This window comes from Ambystoma mexicanum, chromosome 14, assembly GCF_040938575.1.
Source record: "Ambystoma mexicanum isolate Mex_15411 chromosome 14, UKY_AmexF1_1, whole genome shotgun sequence".
NCBI classification, from domain to species: Eukaryota; Metazoa; Chordata; class Amphibia; order Caudata; family Ambystomatidae; genus Ambystoma; species Ambystoma mexicanum.
This window is the reverse complement of record NC_090940.1, coordinates 42,528,354-42,554,198: the sequence shown is the minus strand read 5'-3', so window position 1 is coordinate 42,554,198 and position 25,845 is coordinate 42,528,354. Positions and strand designations below refer to the sequence as shown.

At 50.2% G+C, this 25,845-nt stretch overlaps 1 protein-coding gene across 2 annotated transcripts in view; it reads left to right on the top strand.

Annotated features, from left to right (window-relative positions):
• The window catches only part of COCH (cochlin), a 188,633-nt gene that overhangs the window by 148,605 nt on the left and 14,183 nt on the right, over positions 1-25,845 (top strand). For both annotated transcript variants that reach the window (XM_069638494.1, XM_069638496.1), the window contains exon 11: positions 19,467-19,983. In XM_069638494.1, the coding sequence (XP_069494595.1) occupies positions 19,467-19,983 (517 nt within the window). The remainder of the gene's footprint in view (positions 1-19,466; positions 19,984-25,845) is intronic.

The following is a 25,845-nucleotide window of genomic DNA, read 5'->3' as shown; positions in this document are numbered from 1 at the left end:
GACGCGGGTGGGCCTGAGATCCAGGGATGGAGCTGGGCATTTGTTGGGGTAGGGCAGGGTGGGAGGAGGGGCTGGGTTGTGTGCAGTGGAGGGGAGTTGGGGAACAGGGAGGGGGAAACTGTTGAGGGGGGCAAGGGGGAGAGCCGGAAAACAAACCATCAAGGGAAGCATTGAAGGGAGAGGTGGGTTGGGAACAAACCGAGTAGATGGCATCGGGTAACCTCAGAATTGTGACCTGGAATGTACGGGGCCTTAATAGCTATCTGAAACGTAACAAAGTGATGCTGTATCTAAAAAGGATGCACATTGATGTGGCTCTGCTGCAGGAGACTCATCTCACAAGGGAGAAGTTGGAGGTTGTCAGGCGAAAATGGAGGGGACATGTTGTGGGGGCTACGTATTCTGCGTACGCTAGAGGGGTTATCACTTGGGTGGCGCCGCACGTGCCGCTCCAGGTGCTTAGCTCAATGGTAGACCCAGAGGGCAGAATGGTGGCGGTGACAGGACTCCTGGAGAACAGGGAAGTGCATATCATAAATCTGTACGCCCCCAACCATGATACAGCGGCTTATTTTAGATCCCTTTACAGCAAAATTAGCTCCCTGGTTGGGGGTGCGGTGGTGTGGGGAGGGACTTTAATTGCACCCTGAATCCCAAAATGGATAGGTCAGTCGACAAAGCGGGGAAGCCGGCGCCGGCGGCCAAAGCACTGGTGACATTGTTAAAAGATCTAGGCCTAGAAGACGTGTGGAGAAGGTTGCATCCAATGGATAGGCAATACTCGCACTATGCAGCACCACATGACCTGCACACGAGGCTAGATTATGTGTTCGTAGCGGCTGAGATAGCGGGAGAAATGGTGGGAGCAGAATACAAGGCCCGGGTACTATCTGACCACTCGCCGTTGGTGGTAGAGTGGCGACACCAACCTCCCAGAGCGCGGATCCCGACATGGAGACTTAGGACTGATGCATTACAAGATGAGGGGTTCCGGGAGGATTTGAGGGAAGCCATCGAGGAATATTTTGATATAAACATGGGCAGTGTGCGCTCAGTTGGAACAGTATGGGAGGCGTTGAAGGTGGTGGTGCGTGGAGTAGCCATTTTGAAATCTAAAGGGCTCCAGGGGGGCATTGAAAGGGAACTTCAGGAAACGGAAAGGGAGCTGGAGGGCCTCACGCGACATGAGGATACCGCCCGGAAGAATAGCGATAAGATAAAAGACCTACAGTTAACCTGCAGTGGACTCTGGGATAGGCTATGTAGACTAAATTACAAGAAATACACGGCAAGGCTACACGCAGGGGGCGATAAGCCGGGCAGATTGCTGGCCTGGCTGTATAAGAGTGAGACCCCCCGCACAGTGATCAGTGAGATAAGGGATGAGGAAGGTCGCATCTGTAATACCCAGGAGGGGGTGAACGAGGAGTTCCTCAAGTTTTACAGACACTTATATGAGGACGCAGGGGAGAATAGGAGCCAAGACATACTGGACACGTTAGAGGACATAGAGCTGACCACCCTGGACGACCTAGAACGCACGGAATTGGACGCCCCTATCATCTCGGAAGAGCTGGAGGTAGCGATCCAACATTTGCCCACGTGTAAGGCACCTGGCACGGACGGGTTGCCTAGCGAGTTTTACAAGACATACAAACAGGAGCTGCTTCAGCCACTGCTTGCTATGTTCAACAAGGCCTATGAGCAGGGGGAACTGCCATTGTCCTTTCGCGAGGCGAAGATCATCCCACTCCGAAAACCAGGCAAGACGGCCGCGGAGTGTGGGTGTTACAGACCCTTGTCTATGCTGAATCAGGACAGCAAAATACTTATGGCAGTGCTGGCCAATAGGCTGAAGAGGGTGATCGGTAAACTGATACACCCAGACCAGACGGGATATGTCCCCGGCAGGAACATCACAGATAACCATAGGAGGCTACACCACATCATTGACCACACTGAGGAAGATACGGGTGAGCTGGCCATCGTGTCGCTAGACGCGGTCAAAGCCTTTGACTCGGTGCAATGGCTGTGGTTGAAAGCAGCCCTGAGGGGATACGGAATGGGACCTGGGTATATCAGGTGGGTTCAGTTGTTAGACAGCACCCCAGTGGCGAGAGTTAAAACAGGATCCATAATCTCAGATACTTGGCAACTCAGCAGGGGGACCAGACAGGGATGCCCCTGGTTGCCCATGCTATACATTCTGGCATTAGAGCCGCTGGCAATATGTCTGAGGCAACAATACGGGGAGGTGGGGATTAGTACAGTAATTGGTAGACACCTGGTATCGCTGTACGCAGATGACATGCTCCTTTATCTGCGCTATCCGGAGGAGAACTTGCAGTATGTGCTAGAGGTGATGGACCGATATGCCACCCTCTCGGGCATATCGGTGAACCCTAGGAAGTCTAGTCTGTTCCCCTTGGGTAGATACAAGAATGTCCCGTTACAGAGGCTGCCTAGCCTGCCGATACCATGGCAGACAGACATTTAGGTATTTGGGAGTAAATATTTACCACAGGATCGAGGCGGAGCACCAACATAATACAGAGAAAGCAATAGAGGGGGTCAAGAACAGCATGGTGTTTTGGTCCAGATTGCCCCTAACCATGATGGGGAGAGCGGCCTTGCTTAAGATGGTGGTCCTGCCCAGACTCCTGCACTTCTTTGTGAATGTCCCGTTTTTGATTCCCAGGAGCCTATTTGTGAGACTTCATAGCGTGTGCAGGGGCTTCATATGGGGTAACTCCAGGAACAGAGTGGCCCTGTGGAAACTCCAGAACCCATGTGACATGGGGGGCATAGGCCTGCCAAATTTTGAGCTTTATTATCTGGCGGGGCAGCTGCTGTATGTGGCCAGGTGGCTGTCGACTGAAGACTCGGCGGAAGCCAGGCTTCTGCGGGAAGACTCGGCCCCATACATTTTGAATGAGGTGGTGTGGTTACAAAAGAACAAACTGGTGGGAAGAGGGCGGCTGTTGAGGCTGGGCTGGGAGGTTTGGCGCAGAATGTGGAGAATGATGGGTGACATAGAGCCGTTCTCTCAGCAGGCCCCGCTGGTGGCACTATGCGGGAACGACTCACAACTGTTCGAAGCGGTCCGCAGATATTGGGAACCGGTGGGCCTGGCCACCCTTGGGGACATATGGGAGGAAGGGGAGGCATTGGAATTTCAGAGGTTGCAAGAAGAGACAGGGGTGCATAGAGGCCAGTATATAACCTACGCTAGGCTCATGAAACGGGTAAGGGAGAGATGGCCGGAGACAGTGCTAGCGGATGACCCTGATGCCTCCCTGGAAACGATGTATGATGTTTCGGAGGGCGGGCACGAGGTATCTAGAATATACGAACTTCTAAGAGCAAAGGTAGGGAAGGAGCTGCTTCAATTGAGGCAGGACTGGGAGGAGAAAGTAGGAGGACCCATGACAGATGGGCAATGGGAGAGAGCCCAAAGGTACCATAAAAAGGTATCCCGGAATGCGAGACTCCTACAACTCCAATTGTATGTCACTCACAGGGCTTATTTGACTCCCAGGAAAATTGAATTGCAAGGTTTGGAGTCTCGGTTACGCAGAAATGCCCCAGGTGTGGGGAGGTGGAAGCGGGGCTGCTACACATGTTCTGGACTTGCCCGGAGGTGCACAGATTTTGGGACGAGATTAAAACTAAATTGGCTGGTGGGGGAGTGGAGCTGGACGTGGGATCAGCTTGGCCATGCATGCTCGGGATTTTTCCCAGGCCACGGGATTTAAAGCACATAAGCAAAATGAAGGACTTAGCCTACATCCTGGCCAAGCGCAGGATCGCAATGGGTTGGAAGGCGGCCCACAGACCCAAGGTGGAGCTATGGTGGACGGACCTCCTCAGATGGGCGGAGGCGGAATCCGTAGTTTGGTTTGAAGCGGTTACTAGGGTGGGGAAGGAGAAAGTAGGGCCCCTGTTGGCCTGGCGGCAATTGGTGACCTCTATGGCAAACCCTCACCAAGGCAATAGCAAATCAGAGGACTCTGATGAGTGCACAAGCACTGCGATACCTAATAATGCTCCCATGGATGACATGAGTGAGCCGGCTCTAGTTTGTGGGGTAGGAGGGGCAAGGGACGGAGAATTATACTGTATAATGTGATGGTTTGATGCTGATTATGTACGTCCTAAACAGTTGTAATGTGTGTTATTTTGTTTGGTTTTCTTGAAAATAAAAAGAAATTTAAAAAAAAAATGTGACTCAGGAGGCTGCTCATCTTGCCGGAACAGAGAATGTCTTAGCGGATGTATTGAGCAGCCAGACTTCAGTCTCTCACGAGCGGGATCTCTGCCAGGAAGTTCTGGAGGAGATCTTCTCCCATTGGGGTACTCTTCGGGTTAACCTCTTCGCTTCCAGTATGAACATGAAGTGTGAGTTGTTTTCTCCATGGTATTTCCACGGCAGGGGGATGCCCTGATCCCTGATGGTCAAATGAACGTTTGATCTCCTTTATACATTCCTTCTGATTCATGTCATCCCACTAGTTCTTAGAAGACTGTGCCTGTTTGGGACTAGATTAATCTTGATCACTCCAGACCGGGGACGGAGGATATGGAACTCAAAATTGCTGGACATGTCCATCTGCCCTCCCTGGCGTCTCCCAGAGACAAAGGCTCTGCTCTTTCAATTGGAGAGATGGGTCCTCCACCTAAGCCCTAGCAGCCTAACCCTTCATGCGTGGCTGCTGAGAGGCTGTGATATAAGGAGTGGGACTTGTCGGATGACATCCTGGATGTTCTTCTTTCAGCCCTTGCGACCCGCAGCTAAGTACATTTATACCTGCAAGTGGTGTACATTTTTGGCTTGGTGCCGGGAGCGGGACCAATTCTTTCACTTTTGTCATATCATCTTTTTCTGGATTTTCTGCTTTTCTTGGCCCGGGCGGGCCTTCAGATGGTCACTGTAAAGTGATACCTGGCCATTATCTTGGTTTTTAAATGGACCCTGAGCAGAGCTCCCTCTTGACGGTCCCCACGCTGTTGTCAATTTTGAGGGGATTGTGTAATAAGTTTCCACCATGTCAGTTCAGTTTGTTCTGACGCAGGATTTGTTTTTAACATTTTTTATGGGGACTGCATTTGAGCGCATGCATTCTTGTTCTTCACAATTACTCCCCCAAGGTAAATTTACTGGTTGCCATCACGCTAGACGGGTGAGTGAGCTCCAGGCATTGTCTGTCTTTACCTGAGGTTGTCTCAGACTTCCTTCTCTCTCAGAAGATCCATCTTCATGTGTTTTTCCTCTGCCTTCTCCTTCCAGGACAGAGGAGCGAGTCCATCGGCTGGACGGTGCAGGCTCTCAGCTGCTACATTGCTCGGTCGAGGGGCGTCAGGAAAGATGATGAGCCCTTTGTAGATGTTGCTTGTGCCAGTGGTGGCAGGGCTGTGATGAAACAGATCCTGTCGATGTGGATCTTTCTCTGCATCTCAGAATGCTATGATCTGGCTGGAAAGGATTTGCCTGAAGGTCTTTGGGCTTATTCGACCACGTGCTGGCTTCCACCTCTGCCCTGCGGGGGAGATGGCCTATCCTGGACATTTCCCAGGCAGCTGCATGGGCCTCACTTCCCACATTTGCCAAAGATCATTGTTTGGATTCCGTTTTGGGGCTGGGAACTCGCTTTGGCAGGGCTGTCCTCCAGCGTTCTCTGGCATAGGTGGTGGCTTCTGGCTCTCCTCCAAATCCATGGGAGTCTATCATTATCACTGACGAAGAATCCATTGGAGAAAAGAATCCATTGGAAGAACATTTTACTTACCTCAGGTAATGTTCTTTCTGATTGATGTTTCTCCCGTAGATTCCTAATCAAAACCTGCTACCCCCTGCCACAAACCTACCCCACTTGGTGGATAGAAAGTATGCCTTCTAATGTTCTGCGGTCCCTCAGCAACAGAGGTCTTCTCTCTCTCTGTGTCTGTCTCTCTGTAGATGAGAATTTGCGTTGGCAAGGTGCGTGTTTTCTAGAACCAATACAGCGTTTGCTGAGAGCAACAAGACCAGAGGAATAACACAGATAACTTTGGGGGTGGGGGGGGTTAGTATGGTTTATTGAAGAATCAGGGCTGCAGCTACAGAAGCATCCTGCCGAGATGGGGACCAGTCTTGTATTAGGAGACATTTTCATTGTGTTGTGCTCTGAAGAAATATTGCCAGCACACTGAAGGTGCATTGTACGTTCATGGGAAGTGCAGGGGGCAAGGATAAGACCTCAGGTTTACTCTGGTTCTGACAGACCTTGTAAGGGATCAGAGGACCAGCCTGCAGTGTCTACAACTGCTTCTGGTACTTTCTTTTGTTGTTGTTGTAATTATTAGTGTACTCTTACATTCCGTCCCCTATCCTCCATACTTACTGGGACATCCCACAAAATAGGGATGGGACTGAAGCTTCTTGCTTGATAGCAGTTACATTGATTTTCTACAACATCCCTTGCGCTGTCAATGCCCTGCTAAGGCTCTTGTCCCGCCCGCCCTGTCTAGCTGCCAGTCCTGTTCTCTGTTTCAACGGGAAATTACCTGACTTAGTGGCTGCGCACTTAGCACCCAAATCTGTTATATTGTTCTCCCTATGCTTAATGTCCCAATGGCTTCCGGTGATATGTGGGGATGTGCCCAGAGTTTTTACTCTGCCGTCGGCACACTTTGTGTCTAATTTGTCTAGGTGCCAAGCACTCTTGGCACCTGTATAACTGCTGCACCTCTCTCTCCCACAAGGCGTTGCCTTGGAGACTTGTGCACAGGTGGGTTTGGGGGCAGATATTCGGGATGCCGGTGCCTTCAGAGACCCGCAGATTGTCGAGTCCAAGTCAAGGGAGGTTGGTGCATCTCCATTCGGCGCAACACTGAGGCCAAGAGGGTAGTTGGGGGAAGGTGCCATGGCAAAACGGCTGGCTCCGAAACAGCTGCACCCATTTGTCCTGCTCAAACTTTCTTTTGCAGGGCACCCCGTCTGGGCAACGCCTTAAATCGAAAGTGTCAAAAGGGTGGTAGAGGTCATCCATGCCCACTCCCGAAAAGGTGGTCATATGACAGGAGCCCAAGACCCTTCATGAGTCTCAGTCGGTACCCTGTGCCAGCGGCCCATGAGGCAGGCGGAGCTCACTTGGTTGTGACTGGGGCGCGCTGGTTCCTACCACCTTGTCATCCTTGCACAGGAGGAGAATTCAACTCCATGATCAGGGCTGCGCAAGCTTTGGTGCCGGACCATGCTCCACAGTCCCTGTCGGGGCTGTGCAAACAGCTCACTTCGCTGGGCTTAGGCCCAGAGCCCACCTAATAAGGGATAACACTGGATTCAAGGGCGTCAGCACCTCAAGAGTATCTCCTCTCAATAGCCCCTCGCTGATGACCCATGGGCTATAGGAGGTCTGTGCTCCACCATACGGCCGATCTCAAAAATAAAACAAGGGATGGCTGTGCCTGCCATATTTCTGCAGTCGAGGGGCACACTCTGGATGTCCAAGAGGCGTGAGCGGGCCAACCAACAACTGTACAAAGGCCTTGCATAAAAACCCCACTCCTGCCTTTAACATGGTACAAACAGTCTCTAATGTTCCCATGTTCACACCTATGTGGAATGGACAGTGCTGGTAAGTCAACCTTATCTAAAACTCACCATTTTGGCACCCACAACTAAATCAGGCAGATACTTGGCAGATATGCAGTCCATCCTCAAACTAAACATGTTCTCTGTCCCTGGATCCTTTCACTTCAGCAGGGGTAGGGCAAAAGACCCTTCAAAGCCAAACGAGGAGTCGCTTATGCAGCGCTTCTGGAGTTTGTTGACCTGGCCCGATATGAGGTCCTTATCCCGAGACATGATACCCCCAAAACAGGCCATTACAGCGGCCGTACTCCTGTGACTACTGTGGATGACTCAACCACCAGCACCAAATGTGGAGCCCAAATCCACCATGACCATCGGGATGACCCCTACGGGTAACAAGAGCATTGAAGGGCAGTCTGCCAAGGATGACACTCCTGATTTGACCAGAACTGAGGACAGGCAGGAAGCTGAGCCCTATTATCTGAGTCCTTCTCGCAAAAGTGATAAACGTCATGGACATTTTAGAGCTCCAGCTTCGGATCCTCCTCCTGCAGAATTCGGCATCTTTGAATATGTACTTTTCCAGAAATCAAACAGCACAGGCATCTCTATACAAACTGATGTGGTCAAAGACGCAAAAAAGATAGGAAATATCTCCTAATATTAACCTCTGGAAATAGAAATTAGATGCCATGTTTTGGCAATTGTCCTCTGAAACACTGCCTCAGCACAAATAGTCCGCGTCCACCACTTCTACTGCTGGGCAACCAATGTTGACACCCTTGGTAAAGGGGGAGAAAAGCCAGGACCTTGTGGGTTTGGCAGTCCAATGCCAATGCAATTTTATCAGCCTGCATTAAAAATGATGGAAGGAGATGGAGGATTTTGCGGAATACTTTCTGGTGTACGCAGGGAACAGTCTGTGCTTGGACATAGGGAATCTAGGACAATAGCGCAAGTCTGCGACAGGGCACATTGACAGAGCAGTGAGAGGCATGCGCCCAGATGAGGGCATGCCCAGATGGCCTGAGTATGAGATGTTTACCAGAAGCAAAATAGAAGGTGTGGGTCCTTACCCTTTTTCACCCCTCCACCGACGAGCAGTTAAACAAGACGAACCACACTCTCAGAAAAGGATTTGTCGGCAGTCTCTAAACCCTCAGCTTAGAAAACATCCTCGTGCCCACAAAAAGGCCAGCACGCAAATGCTGTAGGCTTCAGAGGCTTTGTCTCTAGAGCCCAGAATAGGGACACCCGTAGCCAGCGCAGTTCCGTCCCACCAAGGAAAAGGCAGAAGACCACCAAAGAGTTATTTTGAGCTACTCCTGCTAAGGTTGAAAAGCCTAACCATTGAGGGTCACAGCTGCACTCTACTCCATTTGGGAGAAGGATAAATCTCCACCTGACATATTGAAGGCTGATAACCTCTATCCCTTGGACGATCTCTGTAGTGTGTGGTGGGTATATACTTCTCCAGCATGGGGTTTGGCATGGATTCACATGCTTATGAATATTCCCCGTCGTCAGGCTGGGAATCCTCGGTAAAGACAAAATCAGTTTCAGTTTTGTTTCTGAACTGTCTTTCCACTAGTAACCAATCACTGGTCTCTGGGTCATACTGCCCCCAGCCAATGATTGCCCTCTACCTAAGGCACTACAGTGGCAGCCATCTTCAGATTTTTACTGCGCATTCAAGTATTGGGAGTCCTCATGCTGTAGCTCTCGAGCTTTTACTCCGTTTTGCATTTTTTCAAAGAGTTTACTCTTATATTTTCAGTCAATCGAGCCTCAAGCTCCACCGATTCTACTTCCGATCAACGGGGACCCGTTTTCGGAATTTTCAACCCCCCTCAAGGGCATCTTTTCGTCGAGTTTCCACTTCTCTGAGGATTCCAGAAGATCTTTGAGGCCTACCCCGCGTGGACATGGCCCAGGACAAAGGAAGCATGACGCCTGTTGGATCCAAGCTGTTCAGGAGCTGCCCTGGATGCGGACTACAGAACGTCTTTAAGGAGGATGAGCACTCTCAATGCCTCTACTGCCTTCACAACGACAAATCGCACGTGGCGAAGGACTGTGCGTTTTGTAAGAACAATTCCGAACGGACAATGAAGGATCGTCGTACTCGGCTCACCAACTGGCTGGAGGGGAACAGCGCAGCAGCAGGTGAGAAGAGGAAGAAGTCCGAGCGGTCTTCTAAGACCTTTGAGGGCGCTCCGGCGACAGGGGCCCAACAAAAGGCAAAGCACCGCGGGTCCGCGAGCACCGGGAGCGCCGATCGGTCGGGCTCCTCGGCTGCCAGGCAGGGCGCATTATCACTGACGCCATCAACCACAAGCCAACGGTCTGGCTCGGTGAAGAGGAAGACGGAGAACCTGGGAAAGCTTTGGGAGAAGCCTCGGTCGATCCCGACGGAGACAGCTGATGGGGAGCGAGGTGGTGACCCTCCCCCTAAGGTGAAGACCTCAGGCACGCCCAAGGTCATGAAGGCCGTGATTCACCCGGCTAAGGCCTCGATTGAACTACAGAGGCTTCCCCAGTGGAGACAGCTCCAAGGGCTAGAGTTTCCCAGCCACCCCGGAGAGAATCTTCTTTTCTGCCTATCGAGAAGACCCCCGTGAAACCCCAGCTGGAGAAAGAGGGGGGTGCACAGTAGCCATAACGGACACGGATACCACCTCTGAGGATGAGTTGGGTAGCGCCCAAGGGATGCTGGACAGGAAGTCCGACGAATCTAGGGCCCACGGGAAGGATCCCGACGAGGCCAATGAAGAGAGCAACGGGGGAGCCGACGAGGAATATATGGCCGCGGAGGGCCCCACGCCCCAGCCGTCGGCCCCATTGCAGCCAGTACCCGTACCAGGGGACAATTCAGGAGCTATCTTGATGGCTATACAGGCCCTGTGTACGGACATAAGGACACAGCCTGGACCGTCGGGGAGCCCACCTAACAAGCGCAGACAAGTCCATCCTCCTCCCCCCTTCCAGCCTTCACCCCCATCCCCTCCTCCGAGGGATGAGACGGGAACGGCGGGGATGGACGACGACGGTGGTGACGGTGGGATGGACCTCCCATCACCACCTCCCTGGGCCGGGCCACATCCTCTCCCCCACCCCCCTTGACGAAATTGGCTCCTTCCACGCCATGATCGCCAGGGCATCTGAGCTCTTCCAGATCTGCCCTGAAGAACAGAAGGAGGGCTTCCTCTACCAACAACAGGAGGCCAAGAGGAAGACTGTCCTCTGTCCCATTACTGGACAACATCTGGGACGAGGGGCGGGCATTCCTGAAGAACCCGGCCACGCTCCAGCTAAGAGAGACTGGTACGAGAAGAAGTACCGGGTCCCAGACTCTGCCCCTATGTGTTTCAGAGTACAGCCGTCCCCGGATTCAGTGGTCTCCGCGGCGGCCAAGAAGAAATCGGCGGGAGCACCGGCCTCAACTTCTACATCCCCCCCCCCAGACGGCGAGGGGTAGAAGCTGGACGCCATGGGACGACGGGTCATCTCGTCGGCGACAACGACGATTAAAGCGGCCAAAGCTGTCGCGATAGTTGCATGCTACGACAGGGAGCTGTGGTTCAAGATCTCTCCGCTCCTGGACTTCCTCCCGGACGACAAGAGGGCTGAAGCCCTGGAAATCCTACAGGAAGGCGAGGTGGTCTCGGACCACGCCATAACAGTGGCCACGGACATCGCCAACACTGGGTTTCGCCAGATGGGCAACAGCGTTTGCCTTCAACGACGCGGTGGGCTCAAGGCCACCGATTTCCGCCAGGACATGCAGACCAGGGTTCTGGACATGTCCTTCGACAGGAACAACCTGTTCGGCAAGACAGTGGACGAGTCACTGCAGGCCATCAAGGCGGACACCGAGATGGCTCGGGCCTTGGGAGTTCTTCAACAACGACGGCCATCCTTTCAGAACTCCAGAGGCAAGCAAGGTGCCTCAAAAGGATTCGGCGGCGGTTCCTTGTCGTACCGCCAAGCGGCCCGCTCCTTGTCGCAGGAAGCCTACAGAGGACACGGCAAGACCGGATGATCCCGTTGTCGTCACCAAAGAGACCAAGGCGGCAAGGCTGCGACGAAACAGGATTGAACCGGCCGCGTCGTTGGACCCACACCCGAGCACCCCGGTTGTAGGCCGGTTGGTGAAATTCGTCAGCGAGTGGGAGTCCATCTCCACTGACCGTTGGGTGCTGGATGCCCTGGCCCGCGGGCACACTCTGGAATTTCAAAAAAGGTGGCCCTGTATTCCACCCGTGGCCAGGAAGGAATGCCACGTCCCTCAACTGCTACTGGAGGTACGAGCGATGCTAAGAAAGGGAGCCATCAAACTTGTCCCAAAGAGGCTCCGGAGTGTACTCACGGTGCTTCCTCGTCCGGAAGAAGACGGCGGTTGGCGACCCATCCTGGACCTTCGTCGTCTAAACAAGTACATCAAGTCCCAGAAATTCCAGATGGTCACCCTCCAGCACGTGCTGGGACAGCTGGAGGAAGGTGACTTCCTATCGTCGCTGGAATTGGAGGATGCCTACTTCCACATCCCCATTCTAAAAGGACATTGAAAATTCCTACGATTTGTGGTCCAAGGGCGACACTATCAGTTCAAGGCCCTTCCCTTTGGATTGAAGTCGGTGCCCAGGGTGTTCACCAAGTGCCTAGCACCAGTGGCGGCGCGGCTGTGCCTGCAGGGGATCCACATCTACCCCTACCTGGACGATTGGCTCATCCGAGCAAAGTCAAGGGAACTCGCCGTCAATCACACAGCGAAGACAGTCCAACTGCTCACAAATCTGGGATTCTCGATCAACTTCATGAAATCCCACTTGGTACTGTCGCAAGACGCCCTGTTCCTGGGAGCCAGACTCGACACAGTAGCATGATTGGCTTCGCCGTCGGAGGAAAGGACGAAGGCCATCCTGGGAAAGGTACAACGGCTGTTGACCATGGACGTGGCGAGGGTGAGATCCATCAAGTCCCTACTCGGAATGATCTCCTCGTGCATCTACGGCAGCGGGCAGCTTCGAAGACAGGATCTCACTCAACAAAACTTTCCGCCAAGCGATCCGGTGGTGGGGCACCCGCATGCATCTAGCGGCAGGCATGGACTTCCAGACCCCGGCACATCAGGAGACGGTGACAACGGACGCCTCCCTGGAGGGATGGGGGGCGCGCACCGGAGATCTCCACGCAAAAGGCCTTTGGCTCCCGGCAGAGAGGTCACTACACATCAATGTCCTGGAGCTCCGAGCAGTGTTCTGGGCTCTCAGGTCGTTCCTTCCGTCCCTCAAGGGCAAAGTGGTAAGGGTCTTCACCGACAACACCACCACGATGTTCTACATCCGGAAGCAGGGGGGCACCAGATCCCCAGCCCTATCCAAGGAAGCGCAGGATCTGTGGCACTGGGCCGTCGCCCAAGGGATGCTCCTGGTACCCTTCCATCTGGCAGGAATAAAGAACACCATCGCCGACTCACTCAGCAGGGAGCTGTGCTCGTGCCATGAGTGGGAACTGCAGCAGGATCAAGTGGATCTCCTATTCCGACGATGGGGCAATCCCCAGATCGACCTATTTGCGACGGCGACGAATGCCAAGTGCCGGAGGTTCGCCAGCAGGTTTCCCCAGCCGGGGAGCATGGGCGATGACTTCTCATTCCCTTGGGACAGCCTATTCCGGTATGCGTTCCCCCCATTGCCGTTGCTGCTGTGACTCATCAGTCAACTCAGACGGTCCCGGTGCAGGATGATCCTCGTCGCACCGGCATGGCCAAGGCAGATCTGGTTTCGGGACCTTCTGGACTTGTCAGCACCCCCCCCCCCCGGTCTATCTACCGACAGACGCAGATCTTCTCACCAGGGAAGGAGGCGCCATCCTCCATCACGACCCAGGATCGCTGAACCTGCAGGCCTGGCTCCTGCAGCACTAGAGTTCGAAGGGTACGATATCCCGGCGGACTGCAAGGAGGTACTTGCAAAGGCCAGGGCATCCTCGACTCTCAAGTGCTATGGACACAAATGGAAGAGGTTCTCTGTCTGGCGCTGTGAACAGAAGATTAATCCTCTGCGGATTACGGCCCCTCAAGTGCTGCCGTACTTGCTATCGCTGGCCAAGACGGGGCTGGCGCATGCCTCCATCAAGATTCATCTGGCGGCTATCTCCCGCTACACCAGAACTCCGGGGCAGTCATCTCTATGGTCTCATCGCCTGGTGAAGAAGTTCATGTAAGGACTGTTCCGAACGTTCCCGCCGGTGAAGGCTGCGGCCCCAGCGTGGGAGCTCAACGTGGTGCTGACCAGGCTCATGGGGCCACCATTCGAGCCTCTGCATTCGGCACCGTTGAAGTTCCTGTCGTGGAAGACAGTGTTTCTTGTGGCCATCACCTCTGCACGACGAATGGGAGAGATTCAGGCCCTCTCCTGTAAACCTCCATACCTGACATTCCACGAGACGAGGGTGGTGCTGAGGACGCACCCCTCCTTCATGCCCAAGGTGTCGTCGAACTTCCATCTCAACGAGCCCTTGGTGTTACCTGTTTTCTTCCTGTCGCCTTCGTCGCCGGCTGAGAGGACTTTGCACTCGCTGGATGTGGCTAGAGCGCTGAAGTTCTACGTGGACCGCACAAAGATTTTCGGAAGACATCATAGCTGTTTCTGAACTTTGGACCTGTGAACCAAGGGAAGGCTCTCTCGAAGGCTTCCATTTCCAGATGGCTCTTCGGCTGCATCATGCACTGTCACCGGTTGGCAAACCGACTGTTGCCCGGCTATCCGAGAGCCAATTCAACCAGAGCGATTGCTGCTACCACGGCGTTCCTGTCTGGTGTGCCCCTGCTGGACATCTGCAGGGCTGCTACATAGAGGTCGACGCACACCTTCACGAGATTGTACTGCGTCGACCGGAATTCCAGGGAGGAATCCAGAGTCGGCCAGGCAGTGCTGCGCAACCTGTTTGCCTGAAGGTGAGCCTGGTGAGGAGTTAAGAGATGGTTAATGTTGAGTTGTTGAAATGCTTAATGTTGAGCCTCGCCACCTCCCGTGGTTGTGCATGTGTGTACTGCTATGTATTCTTGTATTTATGAGCATGTGAATCCATGCCACACCCCATGCTGGAGAAGGAACAAGTTACTTACCTGTAACTGTTGTTCTCCAGCATGGGCCTGGCATGGATTCACATGCGAACCCTCCCGCCTACCCCTCTGCGGCTCTTCTCTTGGCCCTACTGCCACTTTACGTACTACCAAATCTGAAGGTGGCTGCCAGAGGAGAGGGGCTTAGGTAGAGGGCAGTCATTGGCTGGGGGCAGTATGACCCAGAGACCAGTGATTGGTTACTAGTAGAAAGACAGTTCAGAAACGAAACTGAAAATGTTTTTTTATTTACCGAGGATTCCCGGCCTGACGACGGGGAATATTCATGAGCATGTGAATCCATGCCAGACCCATGCTGGAGAACAACAGTTACAGGTAAGTAACTTCTTCCTTCTTCTGCCCCGCACAGCCTCTCCTAACAATTTTCATAGAAGGTCTAAGAGGGTGGCTCGTGACACTCGACGCGATAGAGAATGTTCACTCAGATGAACTAAGTCAGGGCTATTGCTTACCACCATCAAAGTCCACTGCTGTTCTCTGGCTCGTTTCTGCCATTATCGAGGCCTACAAGGCGTGAAATAAGACCCTGCCTGAGGGTTTACATGTCCACTGGCAGCAGAGTGGAGATGCTTTGGAATCGCCCTTAAGAGTGAAGGCGAAGGGACGTAAAGTATTAAAAAGTTACTTGCTGTAGTGACAATAATACTCTTAGTCTATAGTCTCTTTTGCTCCAAAGCCCTCTCACATGCCCCATTTAAAAAGTGTCCAATTCTGTCGGATAAAGGGACTGATGGTTTGATGCACAGAGGAGGTCCTGAGCAGAGCTTTGCGTTCTAGAAAATCCATTTCACTTCTAAGCAACAGGCTTCAGTCCTGTCACTGTTCCATGGGACATCCACATAAATATGTAATAAAGAGGACTATGGACCAAGAGTACCGTTGTCAATATGTTGAGTAACCTTTTGGTTTACGCATAATGTATCAAATGTGCTTTAACAGCACAAGCAATCAAAAAGTGTCCAGCACGTGAAATTAAACATTGCCTTGATGTTAGAAGACACAGAAAATTATTTTAATCTGAGCGCAACCCGTTCCAAGAAGGAAGGGCATTTTGAGAGATAAAAGGTTTGTATGTGCAGCTAAATAAATGATTTAAGTGTACTAACACTGTAAACCTGTTATACTGCTAATTTATAATTATCACTTTCAGTGTATGTTTTAGTCATAATATGCTCATTACACTTGTCTTACTGAGCACAGCACATTCTCAAATGCACAGATAACTATAAATTATTTTCTGATAGAAAATTATCATTACAGAATAGACAGTATAGTATACTCCTGTTGTAATCTTTTGAAATGCCCCCCTGAGTCACTTAAAGGGGACAAATAGCACCATAGAGAGTCTAGCTCATTTGCATATCACCAAAGAGCATTTTGGGAAAATTGAATGGCCACAGATCTTTATATTTGTCAAATATGTATGTGATGAAAGGGTTATATGTCTGATTTACTAAATAAATAATACACACTAGGCTTGGTTCTCATTTGATTTTTAATAACACTCTAACATTAAAGTGTTTATAATCATGAACAATATATATGCATTCGAATAGCCTCAGGACTGATATCGGAGGTAAAATGGCTGCAACATGAGCAACTTGCACCTTGTTTCCAAAACTGTCATGAACAGATAGACAAATTATAACCACATTTTAGAAGAGGTAGGGCTCTGAGTGGAAGTCTGGTCCCATGATAAGGTGTTATATAAGTAGATGTTGAGGTGCCTTGCAACAATGCCACCCTCATTAAGGTACAGTGTCTTTCAGTAAGATTCACCATTAGACAAATTGTAAATCCGTAATGTTTTAATGATCCACTGGTTTCTGGTAGCCTTTTCTTCAAAGGTTGCAATGTTACGTTCTTAGATAGGAAACCGTCCAGGACCCACTAACGGGTTAAAATTTCAACGTCTCCATTTAACATTCTGAAATGAACAGTTCACCTCTGTATTCTGTTCTGCATAATGATTTGATTGTAATCACCTACCAGGAATGAAAATAGATTGTATCATAGACCGCACATGGAGTAAATCTGTGCAGGAGTTATGTGAAGCGCTGGTCCAGGAATCTGTGCAGGAGCTATATGAATTGCTGGTCCAGGAATCTGGGCAGGAGCTAGGTGAAGCACCGGTCCAGGAATTTGTGCAGGAGCTAGGTGAAGCACTGGTCCAGGAATCTGTGCAGGAGCTAGTTGAAGCACTGGTCCATAAATCTGTGCAGGAGCTAGGTGAAGCACTGGTCCAGGAATCTATGCAGGAGCTAGGTGAAGCACTGGTCCAGGAATCTATACAGGAGCTAGGCGAAGCACTGGTCCAGGAATCTGTGTAGGAGCTAGGTGAAGCACTGGTCCAGGACTCTGTACAGGAGCTAGGTGAAGCACTGGTCCAGGAATCTGTGCAGGAGCTAGGTGGAGCACTGGCACCAGAATCTGCAGGAGCAAGGTGAAGCACTGGTCCAGGAATCTGTGCAGGAGCTAGGTGAAACACTGGTCCAGGAATCTGTGCAGGAGCTAGGTGAAGCACTGGTCCAGGAATCTGTGCAGGAGCCAGGTGAAGCACTGGTACAGGAATCTGTGAAGGAGCAAGGTGAAGCACTGGTCCAGGAATCTGTGCAGGAGCTAGATGAAGCACTGGTCCAGGAATCTGTGCAGGAGCTAGGTGAAGCACTGGTCCAGGAATCTGTGCAGGAGCTAAGTGAAGCACTGGTCCAGGAATCTGTACAGGAGCTAGGTGAAGCACTGGTCCAGGAATCTGTGCAGGAGCTAGGTGAAGCACTGGTACAGGAATCTGTGCAGGAGCAAGGTGAAGCACTGATCCAGGAATCTGTGCAGGAGCTAGGTGACGCACTGGTCCGGGAATAAGATGCTCTTTATTCCTTCCAAGTCAGAAGCAAGATGGTTAATGATGTAGGAATCCTTCTTTAAATGCTGGTCCATCCAAAAATACAATACAAAGTAGCTATAACCAGAGGAGTCTACCCAGCAGGATCGATGAACTCAGTGGTCGGCAGACCATAGTGCCCTGCACTCTGGATAAGGGCTGCAACTTACTTTGCTTACAGTAGAAGCCTGCCAGCAACAGGGGCCCATGGTCCGCTTGCTGGTGCAGTTCACCTGAGAGGATGATCTAGATGGGACCCCACATGCACAAGCTGTATTTGATTGAAGGTTCCGGGAACAAAGGGTTAATTAGAACCAGCTCGCAGTGACTGCATCATCAGGCAGGCTGATGGCAGGTCTCAGGCGCGACCCCCGATGCGCATGCTGCTTATGGTGCTGCTAAATATTGAATAACCCAGCAGCCTGATTACTGGAGAGTTGGCTGTTGTACTAATGTGCAGAAAAAAGACACTGGTGGCTTAAATGAGCATCTTGATTTAAATTTTGACCACATGGAGTAGGTATTTCGATGGAGACCAGCTGAAGCTGCCAGTGAGGTGGTGTGGTTTGCCCTAGGTTGTCAAGGGAGGGGTTCCTCTAGGTCACGGCTCTGCAATATGTGGCTCTTCAGATATTTTGGTATACAACTTCCATCACCTCAAGCCAGCATAGTCAATGATGAGGGATATGTAGTTGTAGTCCAAAACATGTGGAGAGCCACAGGTTGCAAACCCCTCTTTAGTTGAAGACCCGCTGACCAAATTCGGGAGAGCTGCTGACGGTGAGAGTTGGAGTGGGTGTGAGGTGTGTGTGTGTCTGAACCGCCTCTTGCATATGCTCAGAAGACCCACACTTGGGTGTAATTACCCGAGTACTTATACTTTAACAACCAGGCAGCGAGTGCAGCTGGGGTTCATTTAGGATACACTTAGTGATGGAAGCCCTCCAAAAATCATGACCGGAACAATGAAGCTAGTTTATTTAGCATTCAAATAAGGCAGACGGTTCTAGAAAATAATTCAGCGTATTGGATGAAAGCAGTGAATGCTAAAATCCTTACCTGCCTTTCTCGCACCAGTCTGCACTGGGAGACACAAGGCTGAAGTGGCAGCCCTGCTACGGTGCGGGACTGCTGCTGGGGGGTTCGGAAAGGGGGCACTATATAGAACAAGAGATAAACATTGCATGCAGTGCCATCTTCCCAGAATCTTCATCAATAAAGAACATCAAGTGTTGCAAAGCACACCCCTATTGCACAACAGCACTGTTCATCTTTAGGCTACAGATAGCAATGACAGCTCGAGGAATCCTTTGACAACGGTCTCCTTCAAGTCTATGGAAACGGGGTAGGGTGGCAGATAATAACCCCAATCGTCCCCACTAAAGGGGCAGGCGGCTCAATGCATTGGATGTAAAGAGTCATCCACTAGAGCAGAGAGATACCAGATATGAATGTGAAGATCATGGAGCAAGTTATGTGAATATCAGCACTAAACTGTACAGCTGAACTACCAGAGCCAGAGGAGGCCGAGTAGAGAATGTGGACCCTACATGATAGAACCTTCTCTGCTAATAGCATGAAGATTCCATGATGCAGGTCGTACATGCAGGAGAACCTTTCAGAAGCAGTTTCCAGGGAAGTTGCAGGTTGTTACTAATAGCAGAGAATTGAAGGTCTGAGTAATTTCCTAGTTTTTCTCTTGTTTTTATTTCACTTTTAACATATGAGCACATTGTATACAACCCGTCTAATCCTCACTTATGTTCCAGCATTTCTGAGCAGTGCAATTCAGAGTGGACCTCAATTAACAGTCGCCAATACCAAGATAATATTTTGAAGTCTTTTTATTGTATTTTGAACAGGCTGTCTGCCGAAACAATGGTTTCTTCTCCCACCACATGCCCAGCTGGTTTGGTACCACTAAGTATGCAAAGCCCCTCGTGCAGAAGATTTGTGCTCATGAGCATCTGCTTTGCAGCAAGACCTGCTACAACTCAGTGAACATTGCTTTCCTGATCGATGGCTCGAGCAGCGTGGGCGACATTAACTTCCGGATGATGCTCGACTTCATAGGCAATATCGCCAAGGCTTTCGACATCTCAGACATTGGGGCCAAGTTTGGTGCTGTGCAGTTCACATACGACCAGCGCACTGAATTTAGCCTGACTGACTTCACCACCAAGGAGGACATCTACAAAGCTCTGCGGGGCATCCGCTACATGAGTGGGGGCACGGCCACTGGAGATGCCATTACTTTCACAGTTCGAAACCTCTTCCGGCCCTTGAAGGAAGGACACAACAAAAACTTCCTCATCATTTTAACGGATGGCCAGTCTTATGATGATGTCCGTGGTCCTGCTGCCGCAGCACACAAAGCAGGTAATTGCTGTGCAGAATAATTGCATAGTTGCATGACAAATTGTTGAAATCCTAACCGTGTTCTACTGCAAGCGTGTTGTAGTCTTCCCATCTTCTTTTATTTGCTCTGCATCACACAAGTCTACTAAGCTATCCAGACGTGTGAAAGAAAGATGCATTAACTAATGGAGTGTGCTTGTATAGCGCTGTGTGTATGTAGCGGAGGGGATGTGGGTATCCCAGCACAAGTCTGAGCTCATCCTCAAAGAGGCATCCTATGTCCCAGGCTTATGCTGTCCTCCACCTGCATTAGTCGAGGGTTTCATGGTCATTGGGCAGCATCTGCTGTTGACACCTGGCTGTTCTAGAAGGCCGTGAACAAAATGAGGCCACATCACTTACTTGGTGAAGAACTTTCATGCTCATCAGAACAACCACTTTGGAGCAGACTTCGCTCCGGAAGCCTTCTCTGGCTTCTCCAGGACAGAATGTTACGGCTGGCACCAACTCTTGTCCCTGGCCTCCCAGATGCCCCAAGCACTTTAGAACACGAGGGACTATTCACTTGCCCAGCTGCTTCCAAGCACTTCCCACCTTTGGTGTTTTTGCTCTGTGGGGACATCTGTCGCTAAAGGTGAAAAAGGGGACAGGAATGGTCTATTTCTATTTATCTAAGGGAGCAGTGCAGTTACATACTTATCAGCTTGTGTTGTGCAGCTCCACATTAAGTCATTTAACCATGTTGTACTATTTAAAACACTCCAATGTAGTTGAACATGGCGATACTATGGTGTAGTAAGGAACCTATATGGCGCAACTGAGACCTGGAAGGCGTCCTGGCGCTAAGCAACCAAGAAAGACAGGAGTGACCAAAGGATTGTATAAAAAGGACGATCCACCAAGTGCTGCCAGAGAGCTAGCTCCTTAATGGAAACACAAACGTGTTTAACAGTTTCCTAAATGCTGGATAACCCTCAGCTGCTAGGAAAAGCAACGGAAGACTATTACAGATTTTCGGCACTGACACTGAAAAGGCCTGGCCACCCATCGTACTCTTTTGAAAATGAGCAACAGTAAAATAAACCTGTCCGCAGAGTGCAACACTCGAGGCAGTTTGTATTCACAAAACTTGTTCTGAAGATACCTGGCACCTTTGCCATAAGAGGCCCGATGTACTAGGCACAGGAACTTAATTCTGGTAGCCAATGCAGTTTTCTGAGCAATAGGGAAGCATGAGACAACTTAATGTTAATGTTAAAGGATATTTATACAGCGCACTATCACCACCGTAGTGGTCCCCTGGCGCTGTGGCGGATCTGAAAGAAAGGAGGGTAGGTTAGGGTACTTTAGTAGGGCAAAGTTTGAATAAAGAGCAAGGGATCTGTGATGTGCTGTTGGCAGCTTCAGTTCGGTTAACACTGCTCGCTGAGCTTTTTGGTGTGGTTTCCAGTCGGTGTTGTTGTGGAAGGCTCTGTGTGGTGTGTTTGTTGTTGCTGTGTAGTGAAGTGTGTGCGGGTTGCTGTGGTTTAAGAGGTATGGTTGTGTTTAGTTAGGGTTTGAGAGGTGTATGGAGCGGGGTGAGGTTTTAGTAGGGTTGGTTATTAGCATTGTTGGCTTAAGAGACGGACATTCATTTTGTGTGTCTTTCAAGGTTTAGATGAATTTCTTCCTTATAGTGATCTTGTTTCAGCATGACACAAGGCTGTCTCTCACCTCTCTGTCAATATGTTGTGCTAGTCAGTCTCCACAATTCTAGCTTTGTTGTTTCTCAGGCCAGCCCTTACATGCCAGTCAGTGCCTGATGCAAACTGCTCACCGTGAATCTATATACTTGTGACCTATGCCCACACCCATAGCTCTATCTGTGGTTTCAGTCCAGTCCTTGCCACCATGTCCAGATTGACGCAAGGGAATCACCATATCTATGAGCCTCATTACAAGTTAGCCGGTCCGGATTTAACTGTGCCGGTAAAACCGTACCAGCATCGTTTTCCGGACCAGCTAACTACAAGTTCTGTGGCCGTGTGGTGTTACAGCCGCCAGGTCTGACCTCGCGGGCGTAACGCCACCGGCCGCAGACGGACTTAGAAACACCGGCACCATTACCACACGGTGCCGGTGTTTCCACTTCCCCATTCCCATGGAGTCCTATGGGACTCCATGGGAATGGGGATTTACAGAATGCCGGCTCCGGAATTACCGGATCACCGGGGCTGTAATGCCCTGGTAATTCCGGCAAGTCTGGAGCCGGTAAATCCCTATGGATCCGGCGGCAGCCTGTCGGTTTTACCGGCACGGCTATCGCCGGACTCATAATGAGGGCCTATGTCTCTGTTGATTTTTGTTGTGTGTGCCAGGTTAGTGGTTTCGGATGTCAGTCCACCTCCAGGAAGTCTGCTAGGGTTTCGTGTGTGTCAGTCTAGTGCATTCCATCTTCTAATTACTAGCTTGGGTGAGGGTTTCTTAGTGTAGCACTAGTGGTCTGGTTTAGACTGGCGGGTTAGCTTATATGCAGGGGTAGGTTAGAAGATGGTTGTCTTGTGAGCGTGAGGTAATAGTTGGATATTGTGGATGCAAAGTTGCGTTGGGTTGGTGGTTTACACATGGGATAAAGTTGTCATGTCTGTCAGGGGGTGCTTGGTAGTGGGGAAGGTTGATATTTGTGTGTGTTGTTCGTGTCAGCCTTGTTAGCTATTGTTCTGTTCTGATTGGGTAGTCGCTCTGGGTCGGTTCATCCTTGCATTGTCTCTTTAGTTCTTGCGGGTGGTCCGCTTCTCTGTTGGTTCTTGGTGTTAATTGTACCGTTGTGTTTTTTTTTTTTTTCAACTGGCTCTCTGCATTTTCAGTTTTATTGTTTCAGTTGTTTCCGTCTGGATCCGAGGTCTTGAAGAGCCAGGTTTTTAGTAGTATTCTGAATTTTATGTGGTCTTTTTTGTTTCTTATTTCTTTTGGGAGGTTGTTCCAGGTTTTTTGCCGCCAGGTGGGAGAAAGAGGAGCCCCCAAGTTTATTCCTAGCGGATGGCTTTGATTCCAGGTGGATTTCGCTGCTTGATTTAAGGAGTCGATCTAAGTAGCCTCGTCGGCTTGTAGATGGTTATTTTCTTTTGTAGGAATTCTGCTCCCTGGTCGCTGGTATAATGTGGTCTATTCTAGATAGTTTGAGGAGAAGTCTAGCCGCTGCGTTTTGGATGCTTTGCAGTTTCTTCAGCAGGCCTTCCAGCATTCCGAGGTAGAGGCTGTTGGCGTAGTCGATTCTTGACATGATGGTGTTTTGTGGGTGAAGGACAGATATGGTAGGATTCATTTTGTTGAGTGAAGGAGGAAGAAGCATTTCTTGATTATTGTGTTTACTTGTGATTCTAGGGAGTGCCTTGTCCATTAGGATTCAGAGATTTTTTACCACGTTTGATGATGTGGGCACAGTTCCCAATTCTATCGGCCACGGAATGTAGGTGTTGTTCTCTTGGTTTTTGGATATAATCATGATATCTGTCTTTACTGGTTTGATTTTTAGGTTGTTGGCGTTCATCCATTCGTACATTTCTTTGAGACATTGGGCCTCATTATGAGTCCGGCAGTAGCTGTGCCGGTAAAAACGGCAATGCTGCCGCCGGAGTAATTTTTTCCCAGCGCCTGGCAATGGGGAAACCGGGGGTCCCTCTGGCCAGGCGCCAGAAAAAAGGAACTCTCCATTTTCATCGAGTCCCATTGGACTCAATGAGAATGGGGAGGACGGTAGCACCGGCACTACTCGTAATGGTTCCGGTGCTACCGTCAAAGTCTGCGGGTGGGTGCCGTTCCGCCCGCAAACTTGTACTCTGCTGGTCCGGTAACACCGGTGCCGGTAATCCTACCGGCACCATTGTTACCAGACTGGCAGGGTTATAATGAGGCCCATTCTCCTAGAGTTATGTTTTCTTCTTGTGTATATTCGATTTTGTAGATGATTTGAGTGTAGTCTGCGTAGTTGTAGCACGTAAGATTGTATTTTTTTGAAGATCTTGATTAGCAGAGTCTGGTAGATGTAGAGGTACAGTGGTGATAGTGAGGATCCTTGTAGTACTCCGCAGTCGTTCGCTCGTGGAGCAGATTTGAAGGGCTTTATCCGGACAGTCTCTGCTCTGTTTGCTAGGAATGATTTTATCCAGAGTAGTGCTAAGTCCCTTATACCTATTTCTTCTAATCTCTTGATGAGGGTGTCGTGGCTTACTGTGTCGAATGCTGTGGAGAGGTCAAGCAGAATCAGGGCCGAGGTTGTGTCCGAGTCAGTGTTTGTCTTTAGGTCATCCCAGATGGATAGGAGTGCCGATTCTGTTCCTCTCGTGGGGTCTGAAGCCGACTTGTGCTTGGTCCAGCAACTGGTGTTTTTCTACGTGCTCTTGAGTTAGTTTGTATACATAGGTTTCTAGGAGTTTTGCCGGGTAGGGGATGTTTGAGATAGGTCTGGGTTGGAGAGGTCTTCCACATCGCCACTTGTGTTCTTAAGGAGTGTTTTTTTAATAAACGCTGATTTGAAGGATTGTGGTACAGTCCCTGTTGCGAGCGAGAGATTCAAGAGATTTCTGTAGTATTCTAGTGACGTTCCTTCTGTGAGGATTGATTTGTAGATGTCTGGGGGGCAGGGGTCCATGGGCGAGCCTGTTTTCTTGCTATCTTTTACCAGCTTGACGAATGTCTCCACTGATATTTGCAGGACGTTTTGGAGTTTATGCTCTGTCTCCTTCTTGGATCTGGCTGGTTGTGTGTTAGGATTGGTTGGTCTGTTTTGTATGATTTGTCAGATGTGTTGATTTTATTTTTGAAATGGTCTGCTAGGTCGTTGCATAGTTTCTGTGAAGGTATCGGAGTGTTGTTGCAACCTGGTGGATTTCGCATTTCGTTTATGATGTTGAACATTTGTTTTTGCGTATTGGTGGCTTTGGTAATTCTGTCGTCATAGTGGGCCTCATTACAAGTTTGCCGGTACGATAACAGTGCCGGTAAACTACCGGCACCGTTGTTACCAGACCGGCAAAATACAAGTTACACTGAGGGTAGCACCGGCACCATACTGAATGGTGCCGGTGCTACTGTCCTCCCCATTCCCATTGAGTCCTATGGGACTCAAATGGGAATGGGGAGTCATTTTTTCCGGCGCCTGGCAATGGGCAATTACTGGGTCTTCCAGGGCTGAAAACCCCCAGTAATTGCCCAGTGCCAGGGAAAAAAATACTCTGGCGGCAGCCGTGCAGTTCTTACCGGTACAGCTACCAGCAGAGTCATAATGAGGCCCAGTGCCTTTTCTTTGCCTTTTGAATTTACTTTTTGTACGATCGGATTTGCCTTTGAAACTGAGTCTTCTTACCCAAGTCATATTCTTTCCTCCATTCTAGTTCCGGCTTATTATTGTTCTTTTTCATGGTGCTTAGTAGTGGGGTGAACTATTTTGCCAATGCTCTTTTTGTTGATGGGGTAAACAGTTTTTCCGGGGATATGCTTTCGATTGTGTCAGCGATCCGTTTATGTAGTAGGTCTGTTTTCCCGTCTAGATCTGCTTTGTCCAGTTAGGTTGCGGATGATTTTTGTCAGCTCAAATTGTTCTATTAGGTTGCCCGCGTTGATGACTTTCCAGTTTCTTTTTGTGGTGGTTGTGAGTTTGAGGGGCTGGTTGGTAGCTTTAGCGTGATCACAAATGGGATAATGAGATGGTCCCTCCAGAGTATCTGTATCAGCGGCGCGGTGGTGATACGTTTTTTGTTGGCGAAAATTGCATCAAGTGTGTGTCCTGCAGCCTGTGTTGCTCCTTTGACCAGTTGTTGTAGTTTCATGGTTGCTATTTGCCTGATAAATGACCTTTGTGAGTTGGCATGTTTTTCTTCTAACCATAGGTTGCAGTCCCCTAGG